The sequence below is a fragment of the Ochotona curzoniae genome, unplaced genomic scaffold (assembly GCF_017591425.1).
Source record: "Ochotona curzoniae isolate NIBS_2020 unplaced genomic scaffold, NIBS_Ocur_1.0 contig_3819, whole genome shotgun sequence".
Taxonomy (NCBI): Eukaryota; Metazoa; Chordata; class Mammalia; order Lagomorpha; family Ochotonidae; genus Ochotona; species Ochotona curzoniae.
This window is the reverse complement of record NW_024466004.1, coordinates 33,832,078-33,848,827: the sequence shown is the minus strand read 5'-3', so window position 1 is coordinate 33,848,827 and position 16,750 is coordinate 33,832,078. Positions and strand designations below refer to the sequence as shown.

General features: G+C 36.1%; 1 protein-coding gene across 2 annotated transcripts in view; it reads right to left on the bottom strand.

Moving 5' to 3' along the window:
- Nucleotides 1-993: 993 nt before the first annotated feature.
- The window catches only part of BCKDHB (branched chain keto acid dehydrogenase E1 subunit beta), a 219,629-nt gene continuing 203,872 nt past the window's right edge, over nt 994-16,750 (bottom strand). Inside the window, exons 10-11 of one of the 2 annotated variants that reach the window (XM_040983676.1) lie at nt 2,809-2,961; nt 994-1,292 (exon numbers count right to left, since the gene is read on the bottom strand). In XM_040983676.1, coding sequence (XP_040839610.1) covers nt 2,821-2,961 — 141 coding nt within the window. In that variant the 3' untranslated portion in view covers nt 994-1,292; nt 2,809-2,820. The remainder of the gene's footprint in view (nt 1,293-2,808; nt 2,962-16,750) is intronic. The other variant, XM_040983677.1, reaches the window with a different exon arrangement.

Sequence of the window (16,750 nt, the reverse complement as noted above, 5' to 3'; positions counted from 1 at the left end):
CTGAAAACTGTGAAAAGAAAACTCTTTTGGGTCGATAGGAGAGGGGGAGACAGCTAAGAGCTCCATCTCAGGGCAGGGTAGAGCAGGGGGAGAAGCAGGAGGCCCTGGCATCCTCCCTAACAAAGAAACTTCCTCCTGACAGCTTTTTATTGCTATTAACATTGCTGTCCTTTTTATCTATGTAAAAAACGTGAAGAATATGAAAATAACAGCAAAAAGCTATAAGTGCAGCTTGGTAATTTTATAACAGTCAGGGTCATGCTATTATTTCTTAACCAAAAAGAAGGGAACGTGGCAACAGAAACGATCCTGCCCACCTCTCCATTCTGCTGCCTTCACATTCCAGAAAATTAAATCTATGAAATAAAACTGTTGAGGCAAGGGGATAACAGAGTGAAAACAAGACAGAAGATTAGTAAACATACTATCATCTTGGCCATGAAAAACTGAAGCAAATAAAAAGAATGAAATCCTGGCATTTGCAACCAAATGGATGCAACTGAAGATCACTACTGCTAAGGGATACAAGACAGACCAGTAAAGAAAGGCACAAAGATACTCATTGGTGGTAAGTAACATAGAGAGGACAAAGATTGTGTGTCAGATTATACGCTATATAATTACAGATACTTTTTCAATGAATCAAAGGAAATAAATGGTAATATACTCCTATTTCACATATCAAAAAAAAATTGGAAAGGAAGTAAGAGTAAGGATTTGTTCTTAATTTGAGTGTTGGTTATAAGTGTGAATAGATAACAAAAAAAAAATCTCATTGATACATACACTTATTTACATTTCTTGGGTGTATATTCTGTGTTTTAATAAAATAATGAATTAATAAATTATTTCTTAATAAACAAGAAATATCAGCATTTATAGAATAAGTTTTCCACTTTATTTCAAATCTAATCAACAAGTTAATAATCTATTATACTGTGACAAACACTGATAAGTAATGGAAAGAGAATATACAGACACACACACACAGTCTGAGGATAACCTGAGTTCGCTTTATTGAATAACATCTCACTGCCAATATTTTTAGGTGTCATTAAACAGAATTTAAAAAGATCATCATTTGAAATATTTTTAAAAGTTAATCTAAAACACATTTAATGGAAATCATCAATTCATATATGTTGGTATAACAATTAATTTATAATCTTTCAGACAATATTCACAATGATCCACTTCATAAAATCTTTATCTTGAAGAATGAATAATTCTGAGGAAATATAAAAAAATTCAGAAAAAATATTTCCATATCTAGTCATAATCTTCTCATTTTCCTGTAAAAGACATTGTAACAATTACATGAATTTCCAACTACATGCATAAATAGTTTCTTTAATGTCATACTTAGCTTTGTATAGAAAAGTTATTGTTTGTGTAGTTTCAGCACAGGTTTATCTAACTTTACAACCAGTGTCTAAATATTCTGGCGCAATAGCGTAGTGGCTAAAGTCTTAGGCTTGCATGCACTGTCATCCCATATGGGTGCCTGCTCACATCCTGGCTTACCCGCTTCCCAACCAGCTCCCTGCTTGTCGCGTGGGAGAGCAGCAGAGGATGGCCCAAAGCTTTGGGACCCTGAATCCACATGCGAGACCAGGAAGAAGCTCCTGGCTCCTGACTTTGGATTGGAGCTCGGCTCCGGCCATTGTGGCCACTTGAGGAGTGAATCAGCAAACAAAAGATCTTTTTCTCTGTCACCCCTGGTCTCTGTAAATCTGATTTTTTCAATAAAAATAAAGAAATCGGTTTAAAAAATTGTAACAAGGCACATGGCTATAATTGTTACCTTGACTCTCTATTGTGAATGGCCCATGGAATGCAAAAATATAGATAATGAAAGCCAAGAAGCCCTCTAACCAAACCTAGCTATGATTTATTGTAGAAGCCAGTTGCTTTCAAAGACATTAAGAAGAGATCAAAAATCAGTATCCACATCTGCACGGCTGGGACCTTACCAGGAGTAGGTAGATTAACGACACTAGATTATTCCCCTAACAGTTATCAGACTAGAACCACTAACACTGCAGGCATATTGGTGGCAGTTATTTTATCTTTCTGTACATTTGTAAAGCACATCTCTCTGGTTTCAGATGCTACCTTTAGAATTCATACACAGAATCCAATAATAGAATTTCTTATCAAACATATAGAATGTATTTTTCTTTGAAAAATCATGGTCCTTCAAAATTTATTATTATTAATATTATCAGTCGAGTTGTTAAAATCTAAAGCATCTATCTATTCATTTTGAAATAAGAATGATATAAGCCCAAATTAATAGTGCTGAAGGGACCATTTTTAATTAACAGAAATAACCTTATACAGGTACATCTTAAGTAACTGAAAAAATACACATTAATGAAGGCGAAAGGAAGAGCTGTGTTGTAAGATACATTTACAATCTAAACCCAGCTTGAGAGCATTTTTACCTAATGACTAGGTAATGCTAACATACATATGTTTCTGTTTTCTAGAAATCACATAGTGCAGATTTGCATACGATTCTATCAAATTTAAATATACTAGTATAAATTTGAATTCTTTCCTCAAGTACACATGTTGTTATGAAAGTTGCAGATTGCTAAAATACAAAAATCATTTCAAAAGTTTGTGGAAAATAGAATTAAAGGGTAAGTTTATCTTATGCAAAGAAAACTTTAAAATGCATGCGCAATTTTTTCATAGCAGTTATTTTCTGCAAGCTTTACACAGACTCAACACACAGCAGACCTGGTCCTTGGACTAGCAACACTGGCATACACTAGCTGTCTCACAATGCATTGCACTTACCTGCCTGCTGGGTTAGTAGTTGATCATTTTTCGAAGGGCATCATAACACTTCCATTTGTCTGGGATATAAAATGGCTCAAAAATGTGAGGAAATGGTGTGTCATATCCACATACTCTTGATATGGGTGCCTCTAGGTTCAAGAAACATTCTTCCTGCAGAGAAGAAATAAAATGCTCAAGAATATTTCTTATGTTCATAAAACTGAGACATTCCAACTTTTATATAACTCGCTCAGCATTAAGCTGGATCCAAGAGCATTCAAAGTATCAGAGCCTATAACACTGTAAAAGAAAAAGGTAACACACAGCATGCTGGCACGATCCTGACTTTACTAGAAAGATTCTCATATATATACAAGCATTTGGTGCACTTCTGCATATCTATTGTCAGAAAATCAGGATGATACCAAACATGCTATTCCATCAATATAAATGAGACATGAGAAAAACATAGCAAAAAGTTCACAATAATTTTGGCTTCCTATAAATGATGATGCATGCATATGCCTTCTTTTGCTTCCTGCACATTCTTCTAATTTTATAAAATGATTCTTCATTATTTTAATAATAAATGGTTTTAATTTCTCTGTCTTCTAGCCAATCTGAACTTCCTTCAGTTACTTGACTATGTCCTTATTCCTCTTTCATGGCCAGATTTTCACAGATGTCGTTTGGCCTGTTACCACCCATACACCAAACCCGCTGAGCTTTGCCTGACTCGTATGTGTGTACCTCTCAGCTAGCCCCTTGGAAGTCCCTCCACTGGAAAGCCTCCATTGACAACACCTTCCCTTGGAGAGAACAAGGATTCTATGACATTAGAACTGAATCAAACTATAAAATCCCAACCCCAGTAGAATACTGTGGGAAGTTATTTACAAAGGAAGAAAAAGATAGTGCAAGTGAAAATTTCAAATTCAAACACAAACATTTTCAAGAAATTGAAAAGAGATTACCTTAAACTATTCTAAGTGAAAAAATTTTATCATTCACAGTTACTACCTCAAATAAAACTTGTGTTCCTCATGCATATGTTTATCCATTGCCCTGTTTCACAACGATTGGAGAGGCCTCAAATTTTCTTACAAATTATATACAAACTGTATATTTAATTTTTAATTGGCACAGAAATGATTTCCATTAATAAATCCTCATACTTCAGGCTCAGTTCCTTCCTTATATCCTGGAAACAAGGATATCAGGACAGAAATTATATGCAAACAAAAAATTAGCTTCTAGAAGAGCCAGCTGATGATTTAAGAAGCTCCCACTGGTGCCAACAACAGCCATGACTTGCAGCATGAAACACCAAGTAAACCTTGGTGCTTCACAAACATCTTCAAAATTTTTAATCCATATCATTTTTTAAGATTTATTTTATTTTAATTTGAAAGGCAGAATTACAAAGAGAATGGAAATTAGTAAGAGATATTCTGTCCGCTGGCTCACTCCCCAAATAGCCACAATGGCCTTGGAGCCAGGAACTTCTTCTGGATCTCCCACATGGATGCAAGGGCCCAAGGACTTGGCCCATCCTCTGCTGCTTTCCCAGATCTCAAGCAGGGAGCTACAACAGAAGCGGAATGCCTGAGAAAGAAACCAACACCTAAATGGGATGCCAGTGCTGCAGGCAGAGGCTTAGCCTACTATGTTATAACACAGGGCCTTAATTTATATAATTTATGGAGTCATCTAAGAGATTCCATTACTAATAAGCTGAACAGAGACAACACACTGGAAAGATTGTTTCTTGATTGCAACTAGTCATTTTAAAGTGATTTAGATTGTTAGCTTGGTATTAACTCAGTTTTATTACTTTAGCTGACACAAGATATATTACAATATTTAAAGAATATTGCAACCTTAATACACAAATTATTTTTGGACACCAAAATGTGCAGAAAGTCAAGGGCAAAATATGTCCTAAGTGTTTTTGACTCCACACCAGTTTCATAAATGTTATTTCTTTCAAGCTTAGCAACTTGGAGCAGGTCTACTACAGAAAGACGGAGGTCATTTAAAATCATTCCTCCTAGGATAATGACTAACGTCACCAAATTGATAGTTTTCAAATAAAAATGTGGCTAATTCCTCAAGAATGTGAGCATCACTCTTTCCAGGAACACATCTAAAGGTTTTCAGGTACTCAGAAAAACATTCGCCACAAGGTCACACTTGAATTATAAACAGTGCCTAACATTAGAGGCTGGGAAGGGCAGAGTGGAGAAAGAACTCCACTTTGTAGTATATGCATATTTTTGAGTTTTCATAACACAGTGTTAATTTTGTAATCAAATGACAAAGGCAAAAAGAAAAATGGAGAAGCATTTTCTTCTGTGAACATAAATTCCTAATTTATCTTACATGTGTGCTTTTACATGAAAGGTTTCCTTATTTGGAAGCAATTACCATAAATAAAACAGTTGTATTGTACCCAGGCAAGTGTTACTCTGCAGGAAGAAGAGCACCAAACACCTGACAGGAATTCTGGGCCTGCTTAATACCAAATTTGTGTTAACCATCTTATGGTAAGTGCTGGGATTGGGTGTGAGTTCTGTAAGGCTGGACCACAGTATCCCCTGGCAACTGAAAGATCCAGGGCTGGTATTGGCACTAGGAGCATTCCCATGTTGGGCTGCAGCTCCCACTGGTGAACATGAGAATCAGCACTGGGAGTAGGCCAGGCTGGTCAAAGTGGTAGCACCCATTGGCATATGTGTGGGTCAAATCTGGGGATTGGGCAGGCAGATACAGGTTGGACTTGGCTAAGCCACAGCATATGCTGACACATGCAAAAACCGGGACTGGGACAAACCTGGTTAGGACTGTTAGGGATCCCCCAACTAGGCCATGGCATTGGCTGGTATGAGTGAGCAGCCATGGTGGGCTAGGCTAGGCTAAATCATACCACTTACACCTCTTATCATTTCACATAAGATGGGGCTGGGGGTGGAACTGATTAGGTAGCAGTATCCAATGGTATGTATGTTGGCTAGTGTAGGTGATGGATTGAATCTGACCCTGAATTGGCTGGCACACTCAGGAGTCAAATCTGAGGTCATCCAAGACAAGTTTTCTTGGGGCACTCCTGACTAGATTACTAGACTCAAGCCCCAGTCACAAAGGAAATCATACACTATGTGTTCCAACCTTGGAGTACATGTGTTGGGACTGAGCTTCTTCAGGAGCTGATGCCAACACAGCATGCCCAGATGCACAGGTGGACATGACATCCACCTCACCTAGGCCAGTAAAGGATGTCAAGTGCATCATCAGAGGATGGAAAGCAGAAGAAGTTGTACCACTCTTCTGGCCAAGCTTTGCAACATGTTCCCAGGCCTATATGCACTAAGGTGGACTTGATCAGCCAAAGATCTTACAAAGATTTTCTTAACCCTGATGCAATGAAGCTGACTACATCTCAGAACTATTAAAATGGCCTAGTGACACCCTAAGAACATTCTTTCCCACACTGGAATCTCTAAAAAGCAACTGTTCCCCCTCCCTGGGTCTGATGTAGTTTGGCTTCAAGGAGCAGCCCCTCCCATCATGCCCTGTGGACACAGGGGAGAAAAAGTAGAAACATTTGTCCTATCCATCTTCCTCTGTGACTGACCTCACCCTAATCAGAGACCCATGTGGGCACAAAAGACTGTGAATGAGGTACTCAACTTTCTAATGATATAGTGTTATCAAATGAAACCATGTGAAATTCTCTTTGTTAACCAAAATATCACTGAATTAAAGAATTTTGAGTTATTTCTTACGTAGACTTCAGTAAAAATTCTTTTAGAGGGACTGGTTCTGTGTCTTAGAGGGTAAAGCCATCACCCATGGCACTAGCATCCCATATGAATTTGAGTCCCAGCAGCCCCACCGACAGTTCAGCTTCCTGCTGGTGTGCATGAGAGAGCAAGGGAGGATGGCCAAAGCACTTGTACATCTGCACCCATTTGAAAACCTGGAGGAAGCTCCTGGCTCCTAGCTTAGGATAAGCTCTTCTCTGGCTATTGCAGTCATTTGGGGGGAAATGAATCAGCAAATGGAAGAGTTCTCTGTTACTCTCTAATGCTTTTAAATACATCAATTTTTTTAAAAAAATCTATATCAAAGAAGTTATTTTAGACCAATTGAAAATAAACGGCTTGTCTCAATAAATAGTAGTACAGAGTTACTTCCCACTGAATCAGTTCACATATAGATGATTTGCACATGAATATTTTTACTTCTGAACAACCATTAACACAGGGCACCATTGTTCAGCCTCTGATTTTTCATAGAGACCTGTGTAAGAATACACACCCCCTTAGAAAAAGAAACACTTGAATCTCATTGAAGATCTATGGAACTAATGTGCAAGATTAATCTTTCACAAAGCATCTTTCTCCATTATAGCCACATGACACAGAACTACACCAACCATGTGCCCTGGATTATCATGACAGTTCACATTAATCATTCTGATCTGCCTACTGGCTGCTTAAGTACACACATATTTAAATAATTATACTTGATGATTTTTTGATTCAGAAAGATTAAACTGCATAAAATTAGGAATTAATAACAGCCTGGCCCAATGATTGCTGGGAGGATGACATGCAGTGATTAAAACATGGGCTGGAGGTGAATAGAGTCAGTGTTGGTCTTAATCCCTGGAGAGCTATGTGTGTGAATTGTCTCAATCCACATAGAACAATGACAGGCATGACTGTGTGGCTCCAAAGTGATCATACTGTAACATGTAGCCAGACAGGCACCAACAGAAACTTTTCTGCAGCTATTCAAAGTCTAGTACTTCTCTCAGGATGCAGCAAGAAGTACTGAAAGTGAAGACCTGAACAACCATGCAGGAACATCTACAATCTTTTGTGGTGGTAGAGCTTTCACATAAACAATCAGGTACTTACTGTAAAGAAGATATTTCTTCCCAAAAGTCCATATGCAATTCTAGCATATGCAGTGAAATGAATCAATCCCCAAAGCACAAATATCATGTTATCTCTAATAAGGCAGCCTTCATGCAAGTTGTAAGATCAATAACTGCAACCTGTGGGTTTTGATATTCTGTTTTTACTTTCATTTCTTCCAAATAGTTCCTTTCTCTTATCAAATTCTTCACTGACTTGTACATCACATAGTAGTATCATTTTACCCAGGACACTTTGTGTTTTCTTTTTCATTTCTTCATCAGTACATTAGTTACTCCATAGCATGTTGTTTAACTTCATGGTGCTACAAATTTTTTGTTTTAATTTCATTTCTGTTGTTGACTTTGTTCTGTGGCTTCTCATTTCAAGTAATGTATAGTGACCCCATAATATTTAAGTTTGATGAAGTCCCATTTGTTCATTTGGGTTTTGACTGCCTGTGCTTTTGGTAATTTTTCTAAGAAGTCACTCCCAATTCTTATATCTTGGAGAGTGCTTCCTACGTTTTCCTCTAATAGTTTGATTGTTTCTAGGTGTATATTTAGGTCTTAGATCAATTTAGAGCTGATTTTTGCATAAGGTGACAGATAGTGGACTTGCTTCTTACCTCTGCAGACTACTGTACTAGCTGTCAGGCAAATACAAATGAAAACCACATTGAGGGTCCATCTAACTCCAGGAACACTGACCTACGTTCAGAAATTTACTAATAACAGCTGCTGTCATGGATGAGGGGAGAAAGGTATCCTCCTTCACTGTTGGTGGGGGTGTCGGCTAGTACAACCACTATGGAACTAGTATGGAGAGTGCTAAGAGAACTGCAAATTGACCTGCCATATGACCCAGCTATCCCACTTCTGGAAAGATATCCAAAAGAAATGAAGCCTGCATATGAGAAAGAGATTTGTAATTTTATATTTACAGCAGCACTATCTACAACAGTGAAGACATGGAAACAACCCAGACACCCATCAAATGAGAAGTAGATAAGGAAACTGGAACATCTGCTCCATGAAATACTACTCAGCCATTAACAAGAATTAAATTCTACCATTTCCAACCAAATGGTCCCAATCACAGATCATTATGCTCAGCTAAACAAGTAAATTCCAACAGGACAAATATCAGAATTCTCTATGATACAAGGCAAACTTTATGCAAAATAGCCCTTTCAACACTGCCTTTGCTACCTCTCAGGACATATTTTTGTTTTTATTTTCATTCATTAAAAAATAGTTTTTATTTTTAATTTCATCACTGACTCATAGGTGACACAAAAACATCGTTTGTTTCAGGAAAGTCTTCAATTTTCTTTTTCATTTCTTCAGTGACATATTGACCATCCAGTAGCATGTTATTGAACTTCATGTTGTTTTAAATTGTCTATCATTCTCTCTATTTTTACTTGGTTTTATGGCTTTTAATTTAAGGGGATGAATAGTAACTGATAGGTAGAGACTAAAACAAATGTGAAGGTAAAATGCAGCGTGCATTTCTGCTTCCAAAGCAAAGAAGGACTCTCAATGACACTGTTGAACATGTATTGGCAAGAGAAGGCTGGGCTGTCTGCCTTTGTCCACGCCTACAATGTCAGGACACACTTAAATAGCAGAATGATGGACTTATGACTGATTGTGAAGGACTATACTATTACAATGGTATGGAAAAAGTTGGGGGATAGGGAGGTGGTGATTTGGGGAGGGGGAATCCAGCAGCTGTTGAAGGATTGCCCCCCCCCACAAAAGCCAGACCACCAAATGTCCGAGAACCCCAAATCTCAAGCATTCTTGGCAGACAGAATTTTTCAGGAAGCAAACTTCCTGCTGAGATTGTATGTCACCTTGCTGACACAGTGTGCCTGGGGAGGTGTGAGGCATCTTCACCATCATTTCTTTAACGATTATAGACTGAATATGGCTGAGTATAAACAAAGTTCTGCTATTCTTTTCCTGGTTAGATCTATTTGTTTACCAGCATTGGTTCCTGTAACTTATATTTACTTATCCTGTTGCCTGAGACCTGGTGATTGTTCTCTTTAATCCCTTGTGATGTATCATTGGAGTAGCTTGTACGTTATTATTTAGTTAACTAGTAACTTTTATCTACCTGCTTGCCCTGCAACAAAATTGGATAAGTTGCCCCAGAGAAACTCAACAAGGTGCCCATTGGTTCATCTTGCCTCTGCATCCCTTGTGTCCCAAAGTTCTTCTCAGCATGGATGTCACACCTCAAGTCCTGGTCCCCACTAGAGGGACCCCTGAGATGGAGCTTATGGAATTTCATCATGAAATAATATAAAATAATTAATTAATAATTAATTTAAAAGAAAAGACAGGAGTTCATCAAAAATTTTATGTGGATTTAAAAAAAAATCACTCAAACAAACATAATGTAATTCCATTTTCATGAACTTTGAAGTTCTCTTGTATCTTATTTCATTAATAATTAGAGAAAATCTTTGAGGCCAGCATTATATTCCATTTTACAACTTAAGAAAATGAGATGTAGAAACTTGCCCAAAGTCAAATAGCTGCATTGAGAGGCAAGTCAGACCCACATCTGAATATGAAATCCAAGAGCTGGCTCACCCTGGGTTTCATTCTGAAACACCACCTCTGAGAACAGTAATAACAACAGAAAAAAAATGACACAGGAATAAAGGAGAATGGTAATATGGAAGGCAGGCTGGGTTGATCAAGGTTTTATAAAATTCTTTTGACGCTTAAGGTTAAATCCAACCTCACATACTCTTTTCACAAACTAAAGGAAGCAGAAGCTAAGACAGATCGTGAAGCTGAAAGCAGAGACTTAGGAATGAAGGTGACACACACAGCAATAAACAGATGGTTCTGGCTACCTCCTGAACTACACTAAATGAGTCAAAAAGGCATAATTCAAATTATTTATATATTAGCCATCTGGATTGCTGCAAATATGATTACCAGAATAGGAAGCAAACATTGTGAAAAACACAATTCCAAGTCACTTTAGACACAGGCAAAATAAATTATATTCATTTTCCATTTTTTTGAATTATAAAAAGAATCTCTGCTTTGCGTTTTTATTTTTCGAACACCAAGTACTCCTCATTGAAACTGCAGAAGATTTAAGGTTTTTAGCAGGTAAGAATAGATGAGGAAAAAGAAAAAGAATAGGTTGCACTACTACAGTTTTATACTAATAAATACTGTTGTTAACAATTATGAATATTGCATACATTTTGACATTTTGAAGAATATAACTGCCATGATTTGAATAAAAGGTGACGGGTTCAAAATTTAATCCCCAAATTCATATGTTGGTGGCATTTGCAGTTAGGGCCTTTGGATGACCTTCAGCTAAGAGGAGGTCATGCAAGTGGGGCCCGCTTGACAACATCAGTGGTTTCACAGTGAGAGGGAGCGAGCTCTGTCTTGCCTTGTTGCCCCTTATTACGGTATGAACGACATCAGAAGGCCCTCCTCAGATGCCACACACTGTTCCTGGGCTTCCTCATCTTGAAAATCGGGAAGCCAACAACCCTCTACTCCTCAAAAACTATACATCTCAGGCATTCTGTGACACCACTGGAAAACAGAATTGTTAATATATTATATGCAGTGTTATATGTGCTGTGTTAAGTATCATAAATAGGTAAGATTTAATGCATATAAATTATAGGATTTCATGCGATCCTTCAGGATCTCTCTATGCTTGACCCTAAAGCCCTCTCCAACTTATAAGTACATCAAATACCACTTCTCCTGCCACGGGGTCACAGCTACACCACTAAAATCACTGTCTCAGGCTTTCCACACTGACTTTGGTTACCCTTAGCAAATCTTTTTTTTTTTTTGTAGTTTTTAGGGCAAGGCTGCATAAAATAATTGATACAGCATGGAATTTGGATTCTTTTCTCTATGATTTAACCTCTTGGAGCCTCTGCAGATCAGCCAAAAAACGGTGCTGAAAATCATGCATCCTGGTATTTTACAGCCCTTGTCTAGTTGGTTCTTTGGATGGGCAGTAACATAAGAAAAACAGCGGGAATTTATGCCTGACACAATATAATATTGATTGATAGGTTGTTGTTTTCCTCATAATATCTCCAAAGTTAAAGAAATTCCTTATTTAAAAATAAGCACAACATACTTGAAAAGAGATCAGATTATCACTGGAGACAAGATTAAGATACACAAGACTGTCAAACCTGAGAAGTAGTTTCTTTTATAGCTCAATACATGAACAGTGCTACCTGCTGAACACTGAGTGTGACTTAAAAACTTGTGAGTAAATACCAAAAATGTATTACATGGTATCTTGCAAAAAGTTTACCAGAAAAGCGCATTATGAAAGAGCTATGCATTAATTTAGAATTCTTTACACCAAAATAAATTTGTACATTAATTTCGTTTTCCCATGAATTGTTCAAAGTACCTTCAAACCTGCTGTAGGAGGAAGGAAAGTGGAGAGCAGAATGGACTGAAGGACCAGGCCACATGATAAAGCAGGGTACAGTGCTGCCCCCTTGTGGGAAACATAACCCCAACACTAGTTGACAGTCCCAGCAAGTGGACCACGTAATTCATGTGTTTAGATAGAAGAGAGCTTAGGAAACACTTTAGAAAACAATCGCCTCATTGCAGAAACATATATCCCAAGCAGTGATACCATTAAAAAGTGACATTTCAATCAACTTCTGAAAGATTATGAACAAAAGAGCCCGAGAGACAAAAGGATATAACCAAAGCACACACATTCTGAAAAATACAATGATACTTCAAAAACTGTGGAAAATGGAACTAAAAGATAAGCTTATACTGGTGCAAGCAATTTTGAAATATGTAAAGTCAAGAATGAAGTCCATACAATATCATTTGGTATGTTTTTTAAAAATCCTTTGCTTTTAATTTTTTTTTAGCTTAGTGCAATTCTAGGCTCATATTTCTTTCTTAGAGCAATTTTGGAAAGATCCATACTCAGTTCTTTTAATGACAGAAAGTTGGATGCAGCCCTTTGTGCAAGACTTTAGACCATCTTGAGTTGGAAAGCTGTGAGGAAAAGTTCAAAGTAAAAATCAGAAAATTATAGGTCTTTTATATATGTTCCTACTTTCTTACGATGTTATAGGCTGATAAAATTCCTTTCTTTTCCTGTAAAACTATTAACTAACTCTTCTAAACATTTAATAGAAAGCCAGAAAAGCAAGACAGTATAATGAGAAACACATCATATGTCAAAATAAGCATACATCACCTATAGGATTATCTGATAAATCAGGGTTTTTTTATGTTCTTCTTTGGAACAACAAAAATCACCACCACTCAACAACTTAATTTCATTGCAAAAAACCTGGGAAAATGATTTTAATTAGTTTATAAACAAAAAGGTCCATGCTAAATCATGTAATTGCTATTATGCCATCATAACACATTTAAATTTTGAGAATATACTTGAGGGAGGAGGAATCGAGCAGGGAGCAAGCACGTGGTGTAAGTCATGGGCACTAAGATGTGGATCACAGAGACAGCGTTTCATCTCTAGAAGAAAATCTTTTCAGACAGCTTTCAGTTGACTTGGGATTGTTTATATTTACGCCTTACTATCTTTTAGTTCTTGTTTATTAATCAAACATAGAAAACTTACTTCTAAGCATAAGTGGCCTGGAGGTCACAATTAATAAAGCTAAACTCTAAAAATATGAGAAAAAACTGAACTAGAATTCCAAAATGACGTATATTCGATATCATTAAAGTTCATGAACTTGGGGGCTGAGACTACTCCTTGTTATGCAAGGCTTGACATCATCCAGCTTCCAAATATATCATAGAATATTTCTATTACATTTGCTTTAAATCTGCCGTGAAAACTCGCCCATCAAAACATGAGTTTTAGCAGACTGAAAAAAAAAATGATGCTGGTGTCTTGAATCACACTTTCTCAGCAAATGAGTCAGAAAAACCTGCAAAGGCAAAATGCCAGCAGCTCCAAATTGATTTCATTATTTTCACTTAAGCTAATGCTTTAAACAGTATGTAACACGCTTTCAAAATAGAACATAAATTATATATTACTATGCACCAATTTTCCACATAAATGGATCTATGAAATTAATTCTTCAGAAGGCCAGGTCCCAATCTAACCTCAAGCTAACAAAATGTTGCCTTAAATGTTAGATGCATGTTTATTTCTCTAATATCAAGCACATGAGCTGCATGGAACAAATACTTGGTGGAAGGTCTTTTTTAAATAATGACTGAATGAACATACTTAATCAGACAGCATGTGAATAATATAATCTCATCTATATTTATATAAAACCTAAAATATTGCCAAGCCAAACAATTTCAGCAAACTTCCCATACAAAATCATAACCTTTGCAAATTAAAATCAGACCTCTATGGTTTAATTTCACTATACAATATCATGCAGATATTAATAATTAAGATATTAATACATAAGATTTGAATGAAAATTCCATTTCTTTCTCTTTAATGCAAATCATTAGCAATATGGCGTGACTTTTTCTTAAGATTTCTTTCTAAAGATTGTTTAATCCTAAACAACAATATTTATATAATTGCTATGTTAAGTTAGAAGCTTATTTTCTGCAGTTTAGAGTTATGTTGCTTCTGACATATATGAGATTCCCTAGATACAGTCTGGCTGTCTAAAACAAAGTTAGAGAACATTATTAAAATATGTAGAGAAATGCTTTACGGTTCAAATTCAACACTTATGTCAGAATATAAACATATGTTAATATAAAACTATGAATCTTGGTAGTTTACCTTTAGAATTTGAAGTTGAACAAACGTTATAATCAAAATGAAACATTAAGGCAACTTTTTGTTCGTTTATAGATGATGACAATATATAACTGTTTTATTTAAACCATAATTTTATAAATATTCATTTTTAAAATCAGAAATGTCCCAGCAGGAACAACTCATGAATATAGATGATCAATAATTTATATTCATATCCAAAATAATTTTTATAAATTACATCATCTGTATTTAACTATACATATGTATTTTAAAATTTGCATTTCCATTTTCATAAATCCTTTGTCAGCAACCCCAAAGGTAAGAACCAGTAACACCTCATCTAAACTACTTTGGTTTTTCAGGTTGAAACTGTAAAGGTTTGGTTCTCCTTTGCAACTTACTCCTTGATAGCCCTGCATTTGACCTAGGTCATGTTGCCACATTACCTGCAGAACACTACTAGAAAACAAGTCAAAATTAATTTCATTATCAAATCTCCTTGCAACACATTTTAGGTTTCATTACCACAGCCAGCCTCTAAAAATATTTTAAGGGTTTGAGAGTTCAACATCTAAAATTTAGATTTTTTTTTTTTTGAGATCCACCCTGCATAACATCAGACATTTCAAATATACTGGGCTACAATGCTTTTGTTAAAATACTTCACATTCAAGAAAGGGGGGAAAAGGCAGTGCTCTCAAATTTCCACAGACGCTGAAGCTTCTCAAGTTTTACAGTTCAAATTCTTCCTATAGAGCAAAGCATCTACAGCAGGGACGCTTGGATGTGGAATTCCCTTAGAATGTGGATGCATAATGATAAACATAAGCGACTTAAGCAGCGCCTGATCATCCCAGGAACAAATCGCTCTCTGACAGGTAGGATTTCTGGTTTTCTTGGCAGCAGGAAATTTAAAATACTCCTGAAAAGTGACTTCTGAGGACCCTACAAGGCATTCGATTTTTCTGTTTGTTTTTCCACCCATACGGCCATCTACCACCACTAAATGCTGTTCAGGAGGCAAAAACCAACCCTGTCTCAAGCGACTTAACAATCGCTTTGTTTTGTCTTCTGATGGAGAAAATGTGTTCTTTTAGAACTGAGGCGATGGAAATTCCACTCAGAATTTCTATTAGGATTTGTCACTGTCCCAATTTTGCAACCTGTTTTTAAGCTTCAAGACTAATTACAAACTGAAACTACTAAATGGGGGATTTCTATAATAGTCTTTCTAAAAAACTTGATTTCACAAAGAAAATGACAGTGAAAATACTTGTTGCTTTACAAACGTGCTTTACAAATCATACTCTTTTGATAAACTATCGTATTTACAGTAATTTCCTCAGTAAATTTCTACCTTTTGGGTTATGTTTACAAGCATTGCAAAATTTCTTGCTAAAGTTGTGAAAGCACAAATCAGCTTTTTTAAATCTGCATAATGCTAGAAGTCATGTGCCAATGTTTTAATAAAATTAAACAGACCACCCCCCATTTTTTTCCAAAGTTAGTCTGGGTGCCATAGTAACACAGTCTTTAAAGTTCCGTTTTGCTGGATGAATAAATTAGACGCAGTCATTTAAACAGTTTAATTTTGGTCTCTAAAATTATAATTTTCTTAATAAAACACAATAAAAATAAATGTTATATGCTATCAGTTAGTAGGACAGTGTAGCAACATAGTAATTAAGTGATACTGATAAATTTAGTTTTAAACTCCCAAAGTTTAACCACTGAACAAATTAAGAAAGAAAATAAATTTCTGAAAGCAATATCTGGCCTGAGACAATAAATGCTCTCATTACTTATATACAAGTGACTTTTGTAAATATGAAGAATGTAACAATCATTAAAATAAACCCATAATTTGTGATCAAAATTTGTATCTGTTGAAAAGTAAATGCAGAATCCAAAATGTATTTTCCTTTCTACTATGTTTACAAATTCACATATGTACTTTTAAACCTAGTTAACACCGCATGTCAGTGAGTTTGCATACAAACATTTTCATGTTAGAATCTCAAGAATCAGCACATTTAAGTGAAACGTGCACTTGCTTCCTTTTTCAGCCCTGTAATTTGGTAAATGGTGTACTAATATGAAGAATTCGATTTTGTACATATTTTTGCGAGACCTATTTTATTTGTTCAGTGCAGCCAAATACCTGAAGAATTTGATAAAAACCACATACCCACTAATGAACATAGTTAATGAATGAGATCTGGTTCTGAGTACTTATAATATTAAGTGTAAAAATATTAGTTATG